This window comes from Canis aureus, chromosome 22 (genome assembly GCF_053574225.1).
Source record: "Canis aureus isolate CA01 chromosome 22, VMU_Caureus_v.1.0, whole genome shotgun sequence".
In the NCBI taxonomy this organism is placed as follows: domain Eukaryota; kingdom Metazoa; phylum Chordata; class Mammalia; order Carnivora; family Canidae; genus Canis; species Canis aureus.
The window spans coordinates 46,223,677-46,240,931 of record NC_135632.1 but is presented as its reverse complement, the minus strand read 5'-3'; the positions used below and the strand labels follow the sequence as shown (position 1 = coordinate 46,240,931).

At 44.1% G+C, this 17,255-nt stretch overlaps 1 protein-coding gene across 4 annotated transcripts in view; it reads left to right on the top strand.

The window, feature by feature from the left end:
• The window catches only part of STAC (SH3 and cysteine rich domain), a 148,303-nt gene that overhangs the window by 62,615 nt on the left and 68,433 nt on the right, over nt 1-17,255 (top strand). For 2 of the 4 annotated variants that reach the window (XM_077865875.1, XM_077865877.1), the window contains one exon: nt 1,145-1,391. In XM_077865875.1, the coding sequence (XP_077722001.1) occupies nt 1,145-1,391 (247 nt within the window). Of the gene's footprint in view, nt 1-1,111; nt 1,392-17,255 lie in introns of all 4 variants that reach the window. The other 2 variants (XM_077865874.1, XM_077865876.1) reach the window with 1 other exon arrangement.

Below are 17,255 nucleotides of genomic sequence, written 5' to 3'. Positions count from 1 at the left end.
TAGCTACTAAGTACTTCATTCCTTTACCTGGGCAGAGGGAGCAATATGCACAGAATGGGTGGTGATGAGAAAGCATAGTAATACCACAGACCTTTAAAAGGGCCACTGTGTATGGCATAGACAGAGCAAGATACACGTTGGTACAAGCTGTCATGGGGACCCAGAACCTGCCAGTCCCTGGAACCCATGACAAAAAGCTTTTCTTTAGATTTAAGAACAAAAGAAACTTCGCAAAGAATTCTAACAGCAGGCTCACATGCTCACATCTGTATTTCTAAAAGATCCTTCTAGCTCTAGGATGAAGGTTGGATTGGTGGTGCAGACTGGACCAAACCCAGACCTTTCAGTAATTAGTAGTTCTGGAAACCCATGTTTTAACTCTTTATAAGTTCCAAAGCAAAGGAGAAGTGGTCCAGTTTGCCATGGCTGAAAACATGCAGCAAAGCAGGGAGAAGAGCATAGAAAGTCAAACAAGTAATCCCACCCTGTGTCATCCTCTCTCTCACATACACACATGTGCACGTGTACACACACACACACACACACACACACACACATTACTCATCCATATGCTTCAGACCCAAGCAGGCTTGAGAGTTTCTGGTTCCTGTTCTGTGGATGGTTTAGCCTGATGGATTTGAGTCAGACAGTGGCCTCTTCTGCTTTGCTGTGGATAGAGACAAGTAGCTGCTAAGTGACCGTCAGAGAGAAAGACCAGCAGAAGTCCTAGAATTGTGGACATAGCCATTGAGCCCAGAGGACTGTACATTTAATATTTACAATGATTCAAATTCAGAAGGCAAATAATGGCAGAAGTTCGATGTCATAGGACATTTTGACAGCACATTGGTAGGACCTCAAGGAGGCAGGGAGGAGGAGCAGGCACAGAGACCAAGGTACCATGGGACCTCTTTGGGCAGCCTGACTCAGCACAGGGTGAGGAAAGGGCTGCCAAATACCCTCTAGCCACTGGCCTCGCTGCACACACACAGGAGCCTCCTTGGGGCGGAGGGGGTCAGTGGGACCAGGGCAGGGCCTGGAGCAGACCTCACCCCCACAGCATGAGTCTGCATGATTGATCGTAAGAGAGTGTTCTGTCATTGCATTGCAGCTCCAGAAACTAAAACGATCACTTTCTTTCAAGACCAAGAGTTTACGGAGCAAAAGCGCTGACAACTTCTTCCAGAGAACCAACAGCGACGTGAAGCTGCAGGCAGACATGCTGGCTGAGGTCAGCCCCAGCTCCAGCCCACTCCCTGCCTCTGGAAGCCTGACATCCACACCCACCAGGGCCGGCCCGCACCCAGGGGCTGGCGGCAAGGCCCACACCTTTCAGGAGCACATCTTCAAGAAGCCCACTTTCTGTGATGTCTGCAACCACATGATCGTGGGTAAGGCCTCCCCCATCCCTACCTCTAGGTAGGTCCCTGCACCTCCCTGAAGGGCAAGTGAGAGTGACGTGGCCCAAGTCCAGGTCCGAGGACAGATTCTGAGCCTCAGAGATATACATGAGGGCAGGTAGTTCGGGAATGTTCTGGAGAACAATAGATGTGCACAGGAAAGAGACACAGGTCTGGGTGGAGGGAGAAGTTGGATAATTATACAGTTACAACTTCAATCAATCCTCCAGGGAGCTCTGTACAGTCACCTCCATGGAGGCTGGAGGTCTGGGACTCTGTACTTCTGTATCGCCTCTCCCTGTGTATGGGCAGCCCATGCGGAAGGGGCATAATCCTGAATAAACCAGCTCTCTTCAGCCAACAGCAATTGGCAGAGAGGAATCAGTGGGAGGCAACCAAAACATGAGGCAAGTGGACATGGAATGCTTCAGGACTGCAGGGGGACCTGAGTGACATGTCACAGTATCTACTACAGGCAGGGCACATGGCATGGTCTGTCTGGAATAGCCTGAGGTGGGAGTCTGTGGCTTGGTGAATTATGGGGGGGTAAGGGTGACCCAGACAGACAGGTGTGGGAGGGATGATTCTGAGGGAAGCATTGAACCAGGTAGGAAAAAGCGTTAAGCCACCATTACAAGTCTGGACCTGGCACAGACTCGCTCATAGTACCTCAGAGAAATGATAGCAGCCTGAGAGTCTTAGGGGTTGTGCCCAGGTGAAGAGAATGACCCCCAAAATGTCCCAGCTACAAGGAAAAAGGAGGCCATTCAGAGACACAGACACAGAGACTCTGTAGTTCATACTCTTCTGCCTCTGCTGTGTCAGGTTCCCAGGGACCAGACAGATGGAGGAAATCAGAAAGGCAATTTGGGTGGGATTCAGAGTGAATTTAAATCTCTTGTTTCAAGTACAGCAGTCAATCCTGGTAACTGACCAGTGGCTGCAGAACAAGAGGAAAGGGGAAGGAGATAGGCCTGTTTGTGCTCTCAGGGGGTGTGAGGATGTACCCCTCTGCCCCAAGTTAAAGGCCATCATGAATGGAAATGAGGCAAAAAAATGGAAATGCAAGGCTGATCCAGATGTGGCCTGTCTTCCCAAGATGGTGCTAACCCTCCAGATATGTAGCCAGTTAGATTCCTGGAGCTCCTGGAAGCACCCCGAGGCCTTCCCCACCCTGTGGCCCCACTCACAGCTCAGATGCTGGAGCGTTGGGCTTGGCACGAATGCTTCCGGGAAGGAGACTTTTAAGATCAAGAACCTCAAGCTCCCAAACTGGGCCCAGGCCCCGTGAGTCCCCAGGCAAAAGCTAATATATATCCTCTAATGTCACGCTCTGGCTCCTCTACCCTGACACACATACCTTCCAGCCCCACTGTTTCCCCTCCAGGACCAGTTTTCTATAGGCTGACATCTCTTCCCAGGATGACTGTCGTCTCAGGTCAGATTCCCCAGATGCAGAGCCTGAGAGAGGAGTTAAGTGCACATAACTGATTGAGGGGGCACTCTCAGGAGAAAGGAGAGGGAGTACACGGATGGGGCAGGGAAGTTGCTAAATAAGGTAGTGGTCTCTAGTGGGAGTCTCACTGAAGGCCAGCTGTGAAGGGAGCTCTGGCACATGGGTTGCACATCTGGTCCTTCCTTGAGGCCAGCCTTTTGTATCCTGCTTTCAGTGGGCCTCCCTCCTCCTCCCACGATGGAGGCCCTTTCCTAACCCCCTGGGCTAGGTGGCTCATGTTCTGTGGAAGGCAATTTTCTGGAGAATGGGGTAGCTGTGAGTCATTAGCAGCCAGCACACCCACCTCCGGTGTATTAGTGGCTTTTTGCTACTGATTATCATAAACTTAGTAGGTTAAAACAATGCAGATTCATGATCTTAGAGTTCTGGAGGTTGAAAGTCCACAGTGAGTCTTACTGGGCTTCGATCAGGGTGTCAGGAGCTACATTCCTTTGTAAAGGCTCTAGGGAAGAATCTACATTCTTGCCTTTTCCGGTTTCTACGGATTGCCTACACCTTGGCTTGTGGCACCTTCTGTGTTCAAATTTCAAATGGCAGGTTGCATCTTGCTCACACAGCCATCTCTCTGGTCCTAATTCTCTATCTTGCACCCACCTGGATAATCTTTCTGTCTCAAGGCCACCTGATTAGCCGCCTTACATCCATCTACAACCTTAATTTCCCCTTGCCATGTAACATAACATGTTCACTGGTTCTGGGGATTAGTAATGGCCTTTGGGGGCCATTCCTTTGCCTCTGCACACCCTGCAGGGATATCTGGGCAGAACACCAACAGTGTCCACCACAACAGTAGACTAAAACTCAGATTGAAGATCACAAGACTGACCTCTGTTGATTCCTTCCCATCCTGGCTTTGACACCAGTCATGTGATTGTTGTACTGCAGCTGATGGCTGCGTCATGTCTCATGGTGAGAGGTCGTTTTCAATGGGAGTGGGCAAAGAGGCACCTTTCTGTTCGGTGCAAGAGTAAGGAGAATACTAACCCATATTTTGCTCCTGGCTATTCCCATGATATAATTAGCCTTTCCCTTCCCAGATAAAACGATGTAAGGGAGTGAGGATAGTAGAAAGACCAGGTGCATGGAATCCGCCTGGATTTGAACCCCATGCAGCTATGTGACCTAATGTCAGTGACTCACCTTCTCTGAACTTGTGTCCTCATTTTATATGGTGATTATAATACCACCTTCGGGGTTTTGAATGGGTTAATAAGCCAGGCACCGAGTAGGCTCTCAGTAGAGGGAACCCATTGGAGTTGTATTATCATTGTTATTTTTAGAGGAGAAAAAATTCATTACTCTCCTGGAACAGGGAAATATATTCAGAGGATAAACCAAATTAATTTTACAGAAAAAAAATTTAAACAGGTATAAATATTTAAAAAAAAGAACATCCAGGGAACAAGAAGTAATTAGTCCCTCGTGGACATGGCAATGCTTTAGGTACATGTCAAGGATTGTCTATAATTCTGTGTTTCCTGGTTTATGACGGACATGAACAAGCTGGTAGGTATCTAGAAGAAGGTGACCAGCATAGTGAGTGGTGTGTCAAGATCATGAGGAAATTCTAGGAGTTTGGTGTGTAAGAGATTAGGATGCAGGACTGTGTTTGAAAGTTCCATGTTGGAAGAGTCAAGAAACTCACGCTATGTGGCTGTAGAGGGAAGGGTGGGGATCAAGTGGTAAAGTTAAAGAGACAGATTTCAGTGAGAATATAACCACTTCACCCATGCGCTTGACCTGTGAATGAATGGCCTTCCTTTGAGTGGTGCATGGTTTAACTTTTGTCAGGCAGAGGTCATCTGAAGGTCTTTTCTTACTTAATTATCTAATAGTCTTTGAAATGTTTGTGCTTCCCAAAGAAGCCAATGTCTGTCATCATTGAACTTGAACATTATCCATAATTTCCAGCATGGCTGGGAAAAAGATTCTGCAGTTCCCTTCACCCGTGGCCAAGACCCAGGTGGCAGGTGGGATATTCAAGATAGAGAGCAACATCTGCCTCTCTTGTGATCGTTTACACAAGGACTGTCCTCATCTTCAGAGAACCATATTCTCTTCACATTCTCATTTTTCAGTCACCGTTATTCACATTCTGCTTTTGAAGAAGCCACATTTCGGAGCAGTGCTTGTGTCACTTGGCGGTTCCACAATATTGCTGTGCAATAAGTACTCTCAAGCTCCAGCATGCAGAGTAGCTTTCTCTGACTCCTACTCAGGTTTCTTCAGATCAGCTGGGGTTGGGCTGCTGTTCCACATTCTGTTCCTTATCTCTTACCCTTTCCTTGGACGAGTGGGTTGCCGGGTTGTATTCTTCCCATGGCAAGGACAAGTAGAAGCATACAGAGCTTCTTAAGGCCTCAGATCAGAAGTGGCACGCTATTACATCCTGTGGCATTCCACCAGAGGGTGGGCCCAGCCCATGACAAGGGATGGAACAATGCACCCAACCTACCATAGTACTTAGGGTGGCTTCTGGATCATTGAACCTTTTTATTTGGTAGATTGCCCTACATCTTGGGGCCACCCCACCCTTCCACTTCACTTCTCCATCTGGAAATGATGCCTTGCATCTGACTTCACGTGAGCATGGCAGGAAGAGGGTCTCATGTCCTGTGCTTAGGATGCTGAAGCAGCTTGGCCTCCAACCTGGTTTTCCTGTCTGCCTAACTATCTTCCAAGTCTGCCGTGTCACTTTCAATTCCGTATAAATTTCCACCAGGCCTTTTCAAGACAGTGCTATTCATAACCCTTAAATAGGTGATGATGTGTCTCTATTTTAAATCTCACTGTGATGCATGTGAAAAGACAAAGGAACGTGTGTTTTCAAAATGAGTAACGGAAATGAGTTTGCCTCTGAGGAATGTCACAATCATTACCCTAAGGGGGGTTAGGGAACTTCTCAAGTGCAGCCACCATTTGGAAGGACTCCATTTTGAAAATCACAAAAAGACGTGCTCTGTGCTAAAGAGAACTTTAGTATATTTTTCCCTTATTAGATTTAAATTTATATCATAGCTGCAATTTTATTTTTAAAAAGACAGAGGGAAAAAATAGTCAACCAAGCAACCTGCTCTTTTAAAAGACGAGAGTGAAGGAAAGTAAGCAGCCTCCTTCTATAAAAGAGGAAGGAAAATTAGAGACTGGATGTGAGGCAGGAGTGAAGGGAAGAGGGAGGAGGCAGAGGAAGCCGGTGAATAGAGGAACCATCAGGTGAAGCAGAGACTGGCAAATGTCCTAACTTCCAAAACGAGAAGTGGGACATCCCCATCAGTGATCCCCATCAGTGATCTCAGAGCACAGTTGATCTGCCCCTCTTCTCTTTCCTTCCTCTTCAGACTTAGCCTCCTGTCTCTAATGTGTATCACCTGCAGGTTCGTTTCCTTCAAGCTGCAAGTCACCTTCATATCCTACATTCCAGGGAAAGACCACCTGCTACTATTCCCTGGGAGTAACGTTTCAGAAGATATCTTAGAACAGGGTTTTTTCCTTTCAACTGAGAACCAAAGGTTATATAATGATGACCAAGAAAAGTCAAATGTCATGTGTGAGGTTCCTAGGTGATGGATGTTTGTTTAAAAATAAAAGGAATCTGGCATTCTCACTGTCTAGGATTTCTGAGTTGGAATGGACACTCAGAGTTAGGTTGACAGGGCCTCACATTTGTTCCTTGACTGACTGTCTATGCCCTAAAGCTGGAAAGGCCACCCATTGGCCACAAGAAATTGACCATAAGAGAGACCTGGACCCCAGCCTCATTCCCTGCCCATCTGTTTCTAACTTCCTCAGCGTTTTCACTCTATAACTCATTCCCTACTGCCAGTTTTGCCCTTGCCCTTGGTATGTACTTTCCCCCACTGATGTGGCTCTTAGGCCCTTGGGTTGAGCAGGCTCCTCTGCAAGTCTAATCATGCCTCCAGGATATGGCTGCCCTTTATGATCACCTCCCTAGACTGTCCCTTTCCAGAAGACTTGATCAGCTATGCAATCCAAAGATGGTCAACCTATTTTCATGGAGACATGAGAAAAATAGGCAGTTAGGTGTACCCCAGCCCTAATGCTAGATTTCCCAGCCTTTGAGTCAAGAGGACTGAAGACCCAGTCTTAGTCTAGGAGAATCCTCTTGGCTTGATGGACATCCTTTCTCCACCAAGTAGATCCACTCTTACATTCCGTCGGCGTCAGTGATGGGAGTTAGGGGTAGGGACTCATCTTCATCGTACATCAGTTTAAATATATTCCATCTGTGGCACCTCATTTCAGGAGAGCACTGAATTTGCTTGTGGTAATCTGCCTTTCATGGAACCTTCAGAGACTTGAACAAGCCACCATGCACTATTAACGTAACTGGCTCAATGAACAAGTCTATTCCATCAATTAAGAAGGTTTTTCCGAAGGATTCTATTCTTCTATTTACTGCCAGATACCTTGTTTCCATAACTATTTTTAAATTATAACCAAATGTTCTTAGTTGGCATCCACTTAGAAGACAGCATAGTAAATGGGCTCATATTTTCTAAACAAATATTTAGCAAAACAGCTGGATTTCATTGCTTACAATTTCAAGTTGCTTACAGAGTTACTGCTTGAAGAATCATTTATTTTCAAACTGCCCAAGTGGCAACCACTGGGAAAAATAATAATGACTTTGTTTTAGATAAGCATCCCTAGAAGAGGGCCTGAGATAGAGAGCCTGTGAAAGCAATTTATTGTGGGGCGTGCCCTCAGGAGTGGGAGATTCAGATTCTGCTGTTCTCAGCAGAAGAGGCAGGGGAAGGAGCCAAGCACAGAAGTTGGAGTTGGCTTCAGACCGGTGCCACCCATTGGGAGCCCTGAGACAGATTGTTATCACCTAGTAGTCCCACCGTGAGGTAAGGGGGCTGGCCTGTATCTCCTGTCACTCAGTCTTTAGAACAATTTCTTCTCTCCAAAAAGGAGCACCTGTGAGCCATTAGCAGTCACCCACAGTCACAGCATCAGCATGATAAACCAGATCCTGACAAGGCACCAGCAACATCACTACATCTGTAAATGTAGATGCAATATAAAAACATCCTCCACTACGAATGAATGTAAAATGTAGATGGACGTTGGCATTGTTGTACCAATAACATTGTGCTGCTATCATGATAAAAGGGAATATGGTAATGTTACAATATGAGGAAATACTACATTACACTGAGTCCAGGACCTTTCTGCTATGCTCTTGTTTGATCATTAGTATAACTGTTTCCTGACCTGTTCTGACCTCATCTGATTGCTCAGAAAAGCCATAAACCATTGACCAAACCCTGAATGGAAAAAAAATGTGCCCACACACATATATACACATGTACATAAAACTAAAAAACCAAGACAGTGTTTGCTCACCAATGGAGTTGTCTCTTGGTGGGAAGGGCCAAACAAATCAAAGGAATTATTGAAAAGTAAATGTCAAATCTGGGTATTCTCAGAATAGAATTAAAACTCTGCAGTGCCACCAATCATTTAGCCAGACACTCGTTTTAGAAGCTGTGCAGCTTGTAGGTAAGAAAATACAAATGCTCTCTGGAACCTTTATCTTAGGTTTTAAATAGATCCTTTCCTTTGGGCCATGGCATGTATCCATGTTAAAATGCAGTACCAAGACCCCAGCACTTTGTCCAGGGATTGCTCACCTCTGTGTCTTCATGCTTCAAAGTAGCACTGACTTAACTGGTACTTTTCTATAGAGGACAGAGCCATACTATAATGGCCTGTCCAACAGAGGTAACTTCTTTGTATTCTTTGCTCATCTGGCCCCCTTGAGAAGAATCCTGTTGACTTTAGCAACAGAACATCAGTAAAACTAGAGCATAGGCCCAGTAAGCAGCTGGTAACCCTCCCAGGGGAGGAATGTTTGCAGGATATGGCAGTGTTTGGCTTGGAGAAGACTCTGGGGAACATGGTCAGTATCCTCAAACAGCTAAAGGGATCTCATCCAGAAGAGGCTTTAAACTCACTCGGAGGGCCCCAAGGGTGCAATGATGGAAGACACCAAAAGGGAGAGCCTCTAAAACTAATTCCAGAAGCTCCACAGATTTGGGGAGGGGGGTTGTTTCCACAATAAAGTATATGTTTGGGAAATGCTATACGCTGTATTCCCTTTGGATATCAATAGCCACATTAGCATCTTCAAGTTCTGCTCTTCTGAAAACAACTGAGTGTTATCAGTGGAGAACAGGCAGTGGAGCAAGTGGATTATAACTACAGTGCTCTCTCTCCCAACATCTACTTTTCCCTAATTCCACTTGGCTGCTGCTGAACAGTTTTTGGCTTATATCTCTTTAGTGTACACAATTCAGAGAGCCTTTTCAATGCTCACAGAAGCAAATTCATTAAAGAGTTATTAAGACTTCAATTCAGGTCCAGTGTTCTCAGGGAACATTGTACCCAGTGCCTTTCAAGTAAAGGGACATAAAATACTTTGAAGCTAGCATCTTCTCTTGGTTTCCTAAAATGTGATGCCTGCTACTACGTGCTAAGGATGTTAAGAAATCCCTCATGGGAAATTACTTACATGAAAAAGTAATCCACATTGCTTTCAGGAAAGATGGAGCATAAATGGATGCTGGTGGACTCCAAGAAAGGAGGTTTCTTGGAGTCTCACACAGAAATAATGGAAGCAAGTAGAGGCTAGATGCTAGTGTTAGGCTCTGGGGCATCACATGGGACCTGCATGCCATTGCCTTGAAAATGTAAAGATCCTTAACCAGAGAAGCCAGGAGAGGAGGTGGAGAGGATGTTACCATATACTTCACCGCCCTCCCTCAAACATCCTACTCCCTGGGGAAGGTCCTAATAGTGTTTTTGGAGCCAATTTTCATTGTGCTGGCATTTTGCCATTCCTTGTGGAGCATCGAAAGACCCTTCTTTCCTGATCTTCCTCTCCATGTATTCCAGAGACCCAGTTACAGTGCTTCCTTGAGTTCTTGAGTGACCACTTGTTTTCTGAACTTTTCCTATCATGCCTCAAACAGACTTGACTTCAGTAAGCAACTTGAAGATGTGACCTGGTCTCATTTACGTGCTGGATGCCACAGCAGCTGGCATACACCCTGCACACACTGAGTATGTGGACAATGGTAGTTCATGGGTGGGAAAAAGACCCTTCTACCATCAGATACCAACCAGCAGAAATAGAAGCTAATTAAAAACAAAATAGGGGAAGAACATGGAAAATCCATCATCCCTCTGAAAATTCTTCCCAGGTATATTAAGGCTCCATCATGCCTAAAAGGAAGCTTGACACAGAAGCCCAATTTCATCCTCTGATCTTCCTCTTCATTTCCCCTTTTCACTGCATATTATAACACAAAGTTTTTCAGCACACAAAGGGTCATAACAGGGATGTCTTCACTTCCAATTATATCCATTTCCAAATGCAGTGCCATACCACTGTTTAATACTTGTTTCCTGAACTCCCACTGTTACTGTAATACTTCCACCTTAGTTTTTTTTTAATATTTGCCTTCATCTACTTTTGACATTAAACCTTTTCACTCATGTTATCTAAGTGCTGTTTTTGCCCTTAGGTTTTAGATTGGATTTTAGATTTCTTTTTTTTCTGCAACCTGAATTTTTATCCTTGTATGGAAGAGATTTATGGATTTGCATTCATTGTTATGAGTGAAATGTTTGGCTCTCCTTCTGTCTATTACTATGTCATTTCTATTTTGCGTTTTCTGTTTCCTTCTATTTCATGTGTGTATGTGTGCATGTGTTAATCATGTGTGGTTTGTGTGTTATTTCTTTTTATAACCCCCTGTGTTTGGGAAGATATATAATATACTCTTCTCCTAATGATTAACTCTGAGGTTTCACAGAACACTCTTTATTCTACATTTCTTAAGTTATTATAAAGTAAAAAATCTGGTATTTTGCTTTCTCTGTTATTCCAGATAACTTACCAAACTTTTTGAAAGATTACTTATTTTAGAGAGAGCATGGGGAATGGGGAGGAGAAGAGGGATAGGGAGAGAGAAACCCAACCAGACTCTTTGCTGAGTACAGAACCTGGCACAGGGCTCAATCTCATGACTCGGAGACCACAACACCTAACCAACTGTACCACCCAAGTACCCCATAATTTACCAAACTTTTAATCCTGACCCAAGTTTGTCACTCTTGTCAGTTCAGACATTTATTGTTATTCCCATATTTTGCAAGTCAGACTTTTGAGAATAAATGTTAAGATATATGTGTATTTTATAATAAAATGTATACATCTATTTAGAAATTTCTAAATTTAAGTGATTTCAGTATTTACTACCTGTCCTATTGTTACATATCATCTCCATTCATAAGCTTTTGTTTTTATTCGTTTCTCAGCTGATCAGTGTATATTTTCAGTTCCAAAGGCATAAGGGAGTGAATTGCCATGGGCCCCACTTGCTTGGCTAATGAATCTCTTGAAGATTGGAGCATATTGGTGAGCAACTCAGGGCTTCTTGCAGTTTCTACAAAATGTCCCTCAGCCATGTCCTGTGGCTTTGTCTCCCTGCCTCCTCTGCTTCCACTAAAACTAGAGGTACACTCTTCCCTTTCCTATTAGTCTGTGAAGTCCAAAGATCTGGGAACTACTTTATGACAGTAATTAGATTATCTGTAGTGGCAGTTCTGTCCAGTACCACCTCTAATATGGACTTTGATGGTGAAATTGTATTTCTTGCTTCCCCACGAACTCTTACAGGGTTTTCTTTGGTTTTGTTTTCTTATTTATTCTCTTGACTCCTTTATCATAATAGCTGACTCTCTTGTATTTTGTTGTCAACCCAAAGCAAAAGCTTTCTATAATTGTCTTTTGTTTAATATAGTATAACTCTCAAAAATATGTCTTTCCCTATAGTATCCTTGAAAGGAGACAGTTATATAATGTGGTCATATTCTTTGGCAAAGGGCAAGTGTGACAGCATAACCTGCAGAGGAGAGAGGCTGTGGTGTGTGTGTTCTCTGCAGCATCCTCAGCACCAAGCCTGGCAGCCATCCTGTAGGGGTGGCTCAGTGTGAATTTACTGAATGAATGAATGAACAGATAAATGAGTCCTCAACCAATAAGAAATAGTATTATGAAAATTATAGCTATAAACATTTTTGTTATACACAAAGCAAAATATTCAGAAGAAGGTAAAACTGTAGGTAATCTCAAAAGACATTGAGCACCAATTATGTGCCAGGACCTGTGCTGATACCTAGCATCTTCATCAATTCAAGTGAGGAGCCTGGGAGGTAGCAAAGGAAAGGGGATGGAAGTCATCCAGAAACTGGAAGAATTGAGAAGGAGCCCCTGCAACTTTTAGTTGAAGATGCATTAGGCCTCTTTCCATGACCAGAGTGTGACATTTAGTGGACAGGGTGGGTTTAACAGGCCTTACAGTGCTCTCACTGGCCTTCCAGGGCCACCCATCTGGATGACCCAACTGGGATGTCCTAAAGCCAGATCACCATTGGGAGAATATCTGAACCCCATATGGGACCAGTTTGGGGAAGCCAGAGGAACTGTCAGAGTCTAGTTTGTCTAGACATAAGTATGATGTTGGTCATACCTATGCATATTTTCCTAAATCTACTTTTCATAATGTACACAGAAGCTAGTATTACGAAGAAATGGAGTTGCCTCCCTCCTCTACCCCATGCTTAAACATCTCCTGACTAGTAAGAATAAGAAAGGGACCAAGTAGTGAAAGAGAATCTTTCTTTTTTTTTTTTTTTTTAAAGATCTCATTTATTTACTTGGGAGAGAGAAAACAAGTGAGAGAGAGAGAGAGTATGAACATGAGTGGGGGGAGGGGCAGAGGGAGAAGCAGACTCTTCACTAAGCAGAGAGCCTGACACGGGGCTCGATCCCAGAACCAACTGAGCCACTCAGGTGCCCCGGGAGAATCTTTATACACATAAAGTGTGGGGGGGGCTCAAAATAAAAATTTCTCAAGTGCCAGACACTGCCACTGTTTAATTAGTGTTACAAAGAAAATGGGAGATTTTATTCCTGCAAACTATTATTTTACTAGTGATGGACCAAAGTCTTAAATGCTACAATTTTGGGGAATGTCAGCCAAAGGACAGAGAATATCCCTCTTAAATTATAGATCATGATGTTTGCAAATACTTTGGTGATTTCTTGAATCATGGCATAGCAATGATCCCTGAGAAGAGTAATGTTTTTTGTGCCCCAAAGAAGAGATTTGTATTATAGAAGCCTTTTAAGATCATAACATAGCAGAAAGAAAGGGTAACAGAGGACAGAATTTTCCTTGCATAAATAACCCACCCTAAAGGGGAGAGTGATAATTTCTAGTGGTCTTTTGCTCAATTTTTAGTTGTTCCCTAATAGATCACCAGCTAGGTATTGTAATATATAGTAATATATTCATAGCAAATATATTCTGAATATATGTGTCTCTGTGTTCTTGCAAGACCCACTGTGCTTCATACATTTTCTCCTTCTCCCATCCACCAAGAAATACAAAAAAAAATTTAAAGGCACCCAGAGCAGAAGGAAGGAAGAATCTTCCAAGGCAGAGTTTGAGCAGTCAGAAAGTGGACACTGCTGTGAATCCTGGCTACACTGTGAGAATTTTCTAAACTTGAAGCTGCAAAACTTTTTCCTAACTGTGATATTGCTGATTCATGCCTGTCTGCTAGAGGTTCAGACCCAGTCATGACAGACAAATAAAGAGAAGCCGCCTGCCCTTGGACCGATTATTAATTAAGTGTTTGGAGGCTAGGGAACCACAGGAACAGGCCATCTCCAATTGTGAACACAGGAGATGCAAATCTGTGGGAAAATGTGTATCCTGCACTTCCATTCAGCTGCCTTAATGGAGAATGCCCCACTGACCTACTTTAGAATGGCCTCGTTGGTTGGGCAGCCACAGTGGATACCACATCATAAAATGACAGAACTAGGCTGGTACGAAAATACAGGACAGCTCTTTGTGTGTGTGTGTGGGCGGGGGGGGGGCTCAAAGCATCAGGCATGGTGTAAATATGTGTGTGTGTGCAAGCGTGTTTATGGGAGACACCTATGCACTGTGACCCAGCTACTAAGGACTGCAGTTGGGAGTTGGTGGGCAAGGTGGAGAGAAATATAGGCTAAATGCTACCAAAGCATTTTCTTTGTAGCTTATCAAACACTGCCTGGTTGCTGAAGGAGAAAAAAAACAAAGTATATTCTATCACATGCTAAACTTACCTGGAAAGAAAATCCAAAAGCCTATTGTTACCCTTTACTCCACACCCCAACCACATGACAACAAACAAAAGTGTGAGTGTACACATGTGCCCACCACACTTGCCCTCACACCTTCAGTCAGGGTAATGTGTGCCTCCATTGCCAGAGCAAAGACAACGTTTAAAGGATTCACGTTACTTCAGCCTGTCCACGATACCCAAGCACCACCTTTACCCTGTTCTAATGGCATAAAGAGAAATAACAAGACTTACTCATTAAAACTGAGGAGGGACAGTGAACCAGCCTGACTCTCTTTGATCCAGAAGGCCTACATCACTTTGCAGGAGGTCAGCCTGATATCCCTGTTGGAAAAGGGCATTTCAAGGAATATTTTCTGAGCATCCACTCTCTTATTTTAAAAATAGAAACAGAAATGCCAAACTGGTAGATTTGGTATAAAGATTAAATGAGACCATACCCAAAAGCAGTAGTGTCCTCTTATAATAACTTTCCTTGCTTCTCCCTGCTTCCTGTCTTGCCACCCCAGGGAACATGAGCTGCTGCCTGCCTACCTTCTCTCCCGAGGCCCAGTTTCTCACTTTGACTGCCAGAATTTGGCTGCCCAGATGCCTTGGCACTGCCAACATTAAATATGTCCACAGTGGCACAAAGCAGCTCCTTCCTCCAGAAACTCTGCCACTTTACTGAGGACCTCTCCTGTTTGGGCAGGTGGCACCTGCGTGCTCTCAGCTCCTGGCCAGAGCCTCCAAGCCATCTTTGATTCCTTCCTGGCCCCTTCCCCCAGAAACCCCATACACGCACATGCTCTGTGACACCTCTATGGTCAAGTCAGGCCCTCCTCTCTCTCCCACTGCTCCCACCCCAGCCCAGGATTCATCCAGCACATCTCACATCAACCATTTCAAGAACTACCTCAGTTATTTTCCTTCTATCCATCTCTACCTCCTCATCTACTTCACACTCTGCTGCTAAACCTCATCTGACAGCAAACTGACTTCAAATTACTGTTTTTCTCAGGAATGCTTCACATCTCATCTCCTAAAGAATTACACTACACTCAAGTTGCTCTGACTTGACACTTACTCTAAAACCTCCACTAGCCAATAAAGGCAAAGAAGCAAGGGCTTTGTCCCATCAGGTTTGTAAATAGTGAAACCTTGTTCACGATCAGTGGCTCCAGGGAACATCTGTAAGTGATTATTGCAAACAAGCTCAAAATGCAGACCTGCAGCAGAGAGCAGAAGAGGCAAAATGGTGCAGAGGAGTCTGGTGGATGTTGCATTCTGGCTCTGCACTTAGCAGATAGAGCAGCCTCAAACAGCTGATGGACCTTCTCTCAATCCCAATATGTTTCAAGCAGGATTGAAAATCACAATGCCTCTCTGTTTCTTGGAATTTACTGATAACTGCCTAGAATGACACGTGTGAATATTCTTTGTGGACCATAAAACTGAAAAACTGGTCACTGTTTTATTAAGGCCATCTTTATGTTCAAAACGTTGTGATATTAATAGTAGGCTAAATTCCAAGACAAGCACTTTAGTGATGGAGAGGAGGAGAATCTAAACTGGCCAATCCATCCTTGGGGGGCCTACGGGGAAATATAAAAACTTAAGCCTTAAGCTAGAACAGTTCTGAAGAAAGCAAATGTGACTGTAAAAACTGCAGACCCCAGACAAAGAAGAAGACAGAGCAGCAGTGATTATCCATACTATGGTCAGGGGTATCAAGTTCAAATAGTTTCCAAATGGTCATGGGAAAGTGATCATTGAGGAGGATGTCTTCTCTCAAAATTTTAAGCCAAGTACATACGTAACAAAAAGACAGCTTGGTGGCCATGGTATTACGGTGTGAACTAATGACCCAGAGGGCAAAGTCTATGAACTCCAAACACAGATCCCTGAGCCAACCCAACTCCAGTTGCTATTTTTAAAGCTCAGTGCGGGTGAGGGGCGGGGGAAGTAGGGAGAGTTTTTCCACTAACAGTCAGGAACCGAAATAGGAAAGATCAACAGAAGCATTTATAAACAATGAATGCCATTAATTTTTTTATGCTAAGAGGGGGTTGGAAGGATGTAGTGTAGCAAGGAGTGGGGAATATAGGCAGGGGAAAATGGCCCAGGGTCTTCCCATTTTTGGCCCCTTCTGCTTGCTTGATGGCATTTCAAGTCACTGGTGAATTACTCTATTAGTGAGTTTCCCGGAAAACTTGGAAACCATCTTGCTCAAGTGAAGTTGGGAAGAGATAGGATGGGTTATTTTTAATCAAGGTCTAATGACTAGAGTTCAACTGTGATGGAAAGTATGTTCCCTTTTTCCCCTTCAGCAGAAAACTTTCTAAGTATTGAGTGGTATCTAAAGTTTGGGAGCAGTTTAAACTGTCTTGCTCTAGGTCCAAAGCTCGAGCTCTTTCTAGTACACCGTATTATGATAGTGACAGGCAACCTACGGCTCTTTGGGGGATGGTGAGAAAGAATTGTAAGTTCAGGTTTGAGCTATGTCTGCCTAACTTCCCAGCATGGTAGGACAAGAACATTAGAACAGGAGGCTAGACACGAACAGTTTAATACCAGCTCTGCTGTGAAGGAGCAGGGTAGTGTTTGTCAGATCACTTTGTTTCTTTAAGCCTGTCCCTTGATCTATAAAATGAGAGAGTTGACTAGATCAGGGAGGATGGTGCAAATTGGTTTCTATACTATAATTGATTGGGAGTGATTGCCCAGAGAAACTTCTAAAGCTGCACTATTAGCTCAGTGAGAAAATTATTGTGATTGATCAGTGGTATCTGCCAAGTATACGAAATGAAGAGCTTCTTCAGTACATATACGACATATGTGCCATCTGTAGGCTACTGATCTCAAAGGCGGGACTTCTCACAAATTGAATATGCATGCGGATCACCTGGAAGTCTTGGTGAAATGCATATCCTGATTTAGCGGGTCTGGTTGGAAGCCTAAGATTCTGCATTCCTCACAGGGTCTCAGATAATGCCATTCATGCTGATCTGTGGGCCTCACTTTGAGTTGCAAGGCACTAAGGGATCTCCCTGACTAAATTTTGTGAGACTCTTACCTCAGCAAGCACCAAGACTTAACCAGAAGGCCTTGCTGTAGGTACCTGGGAAAGA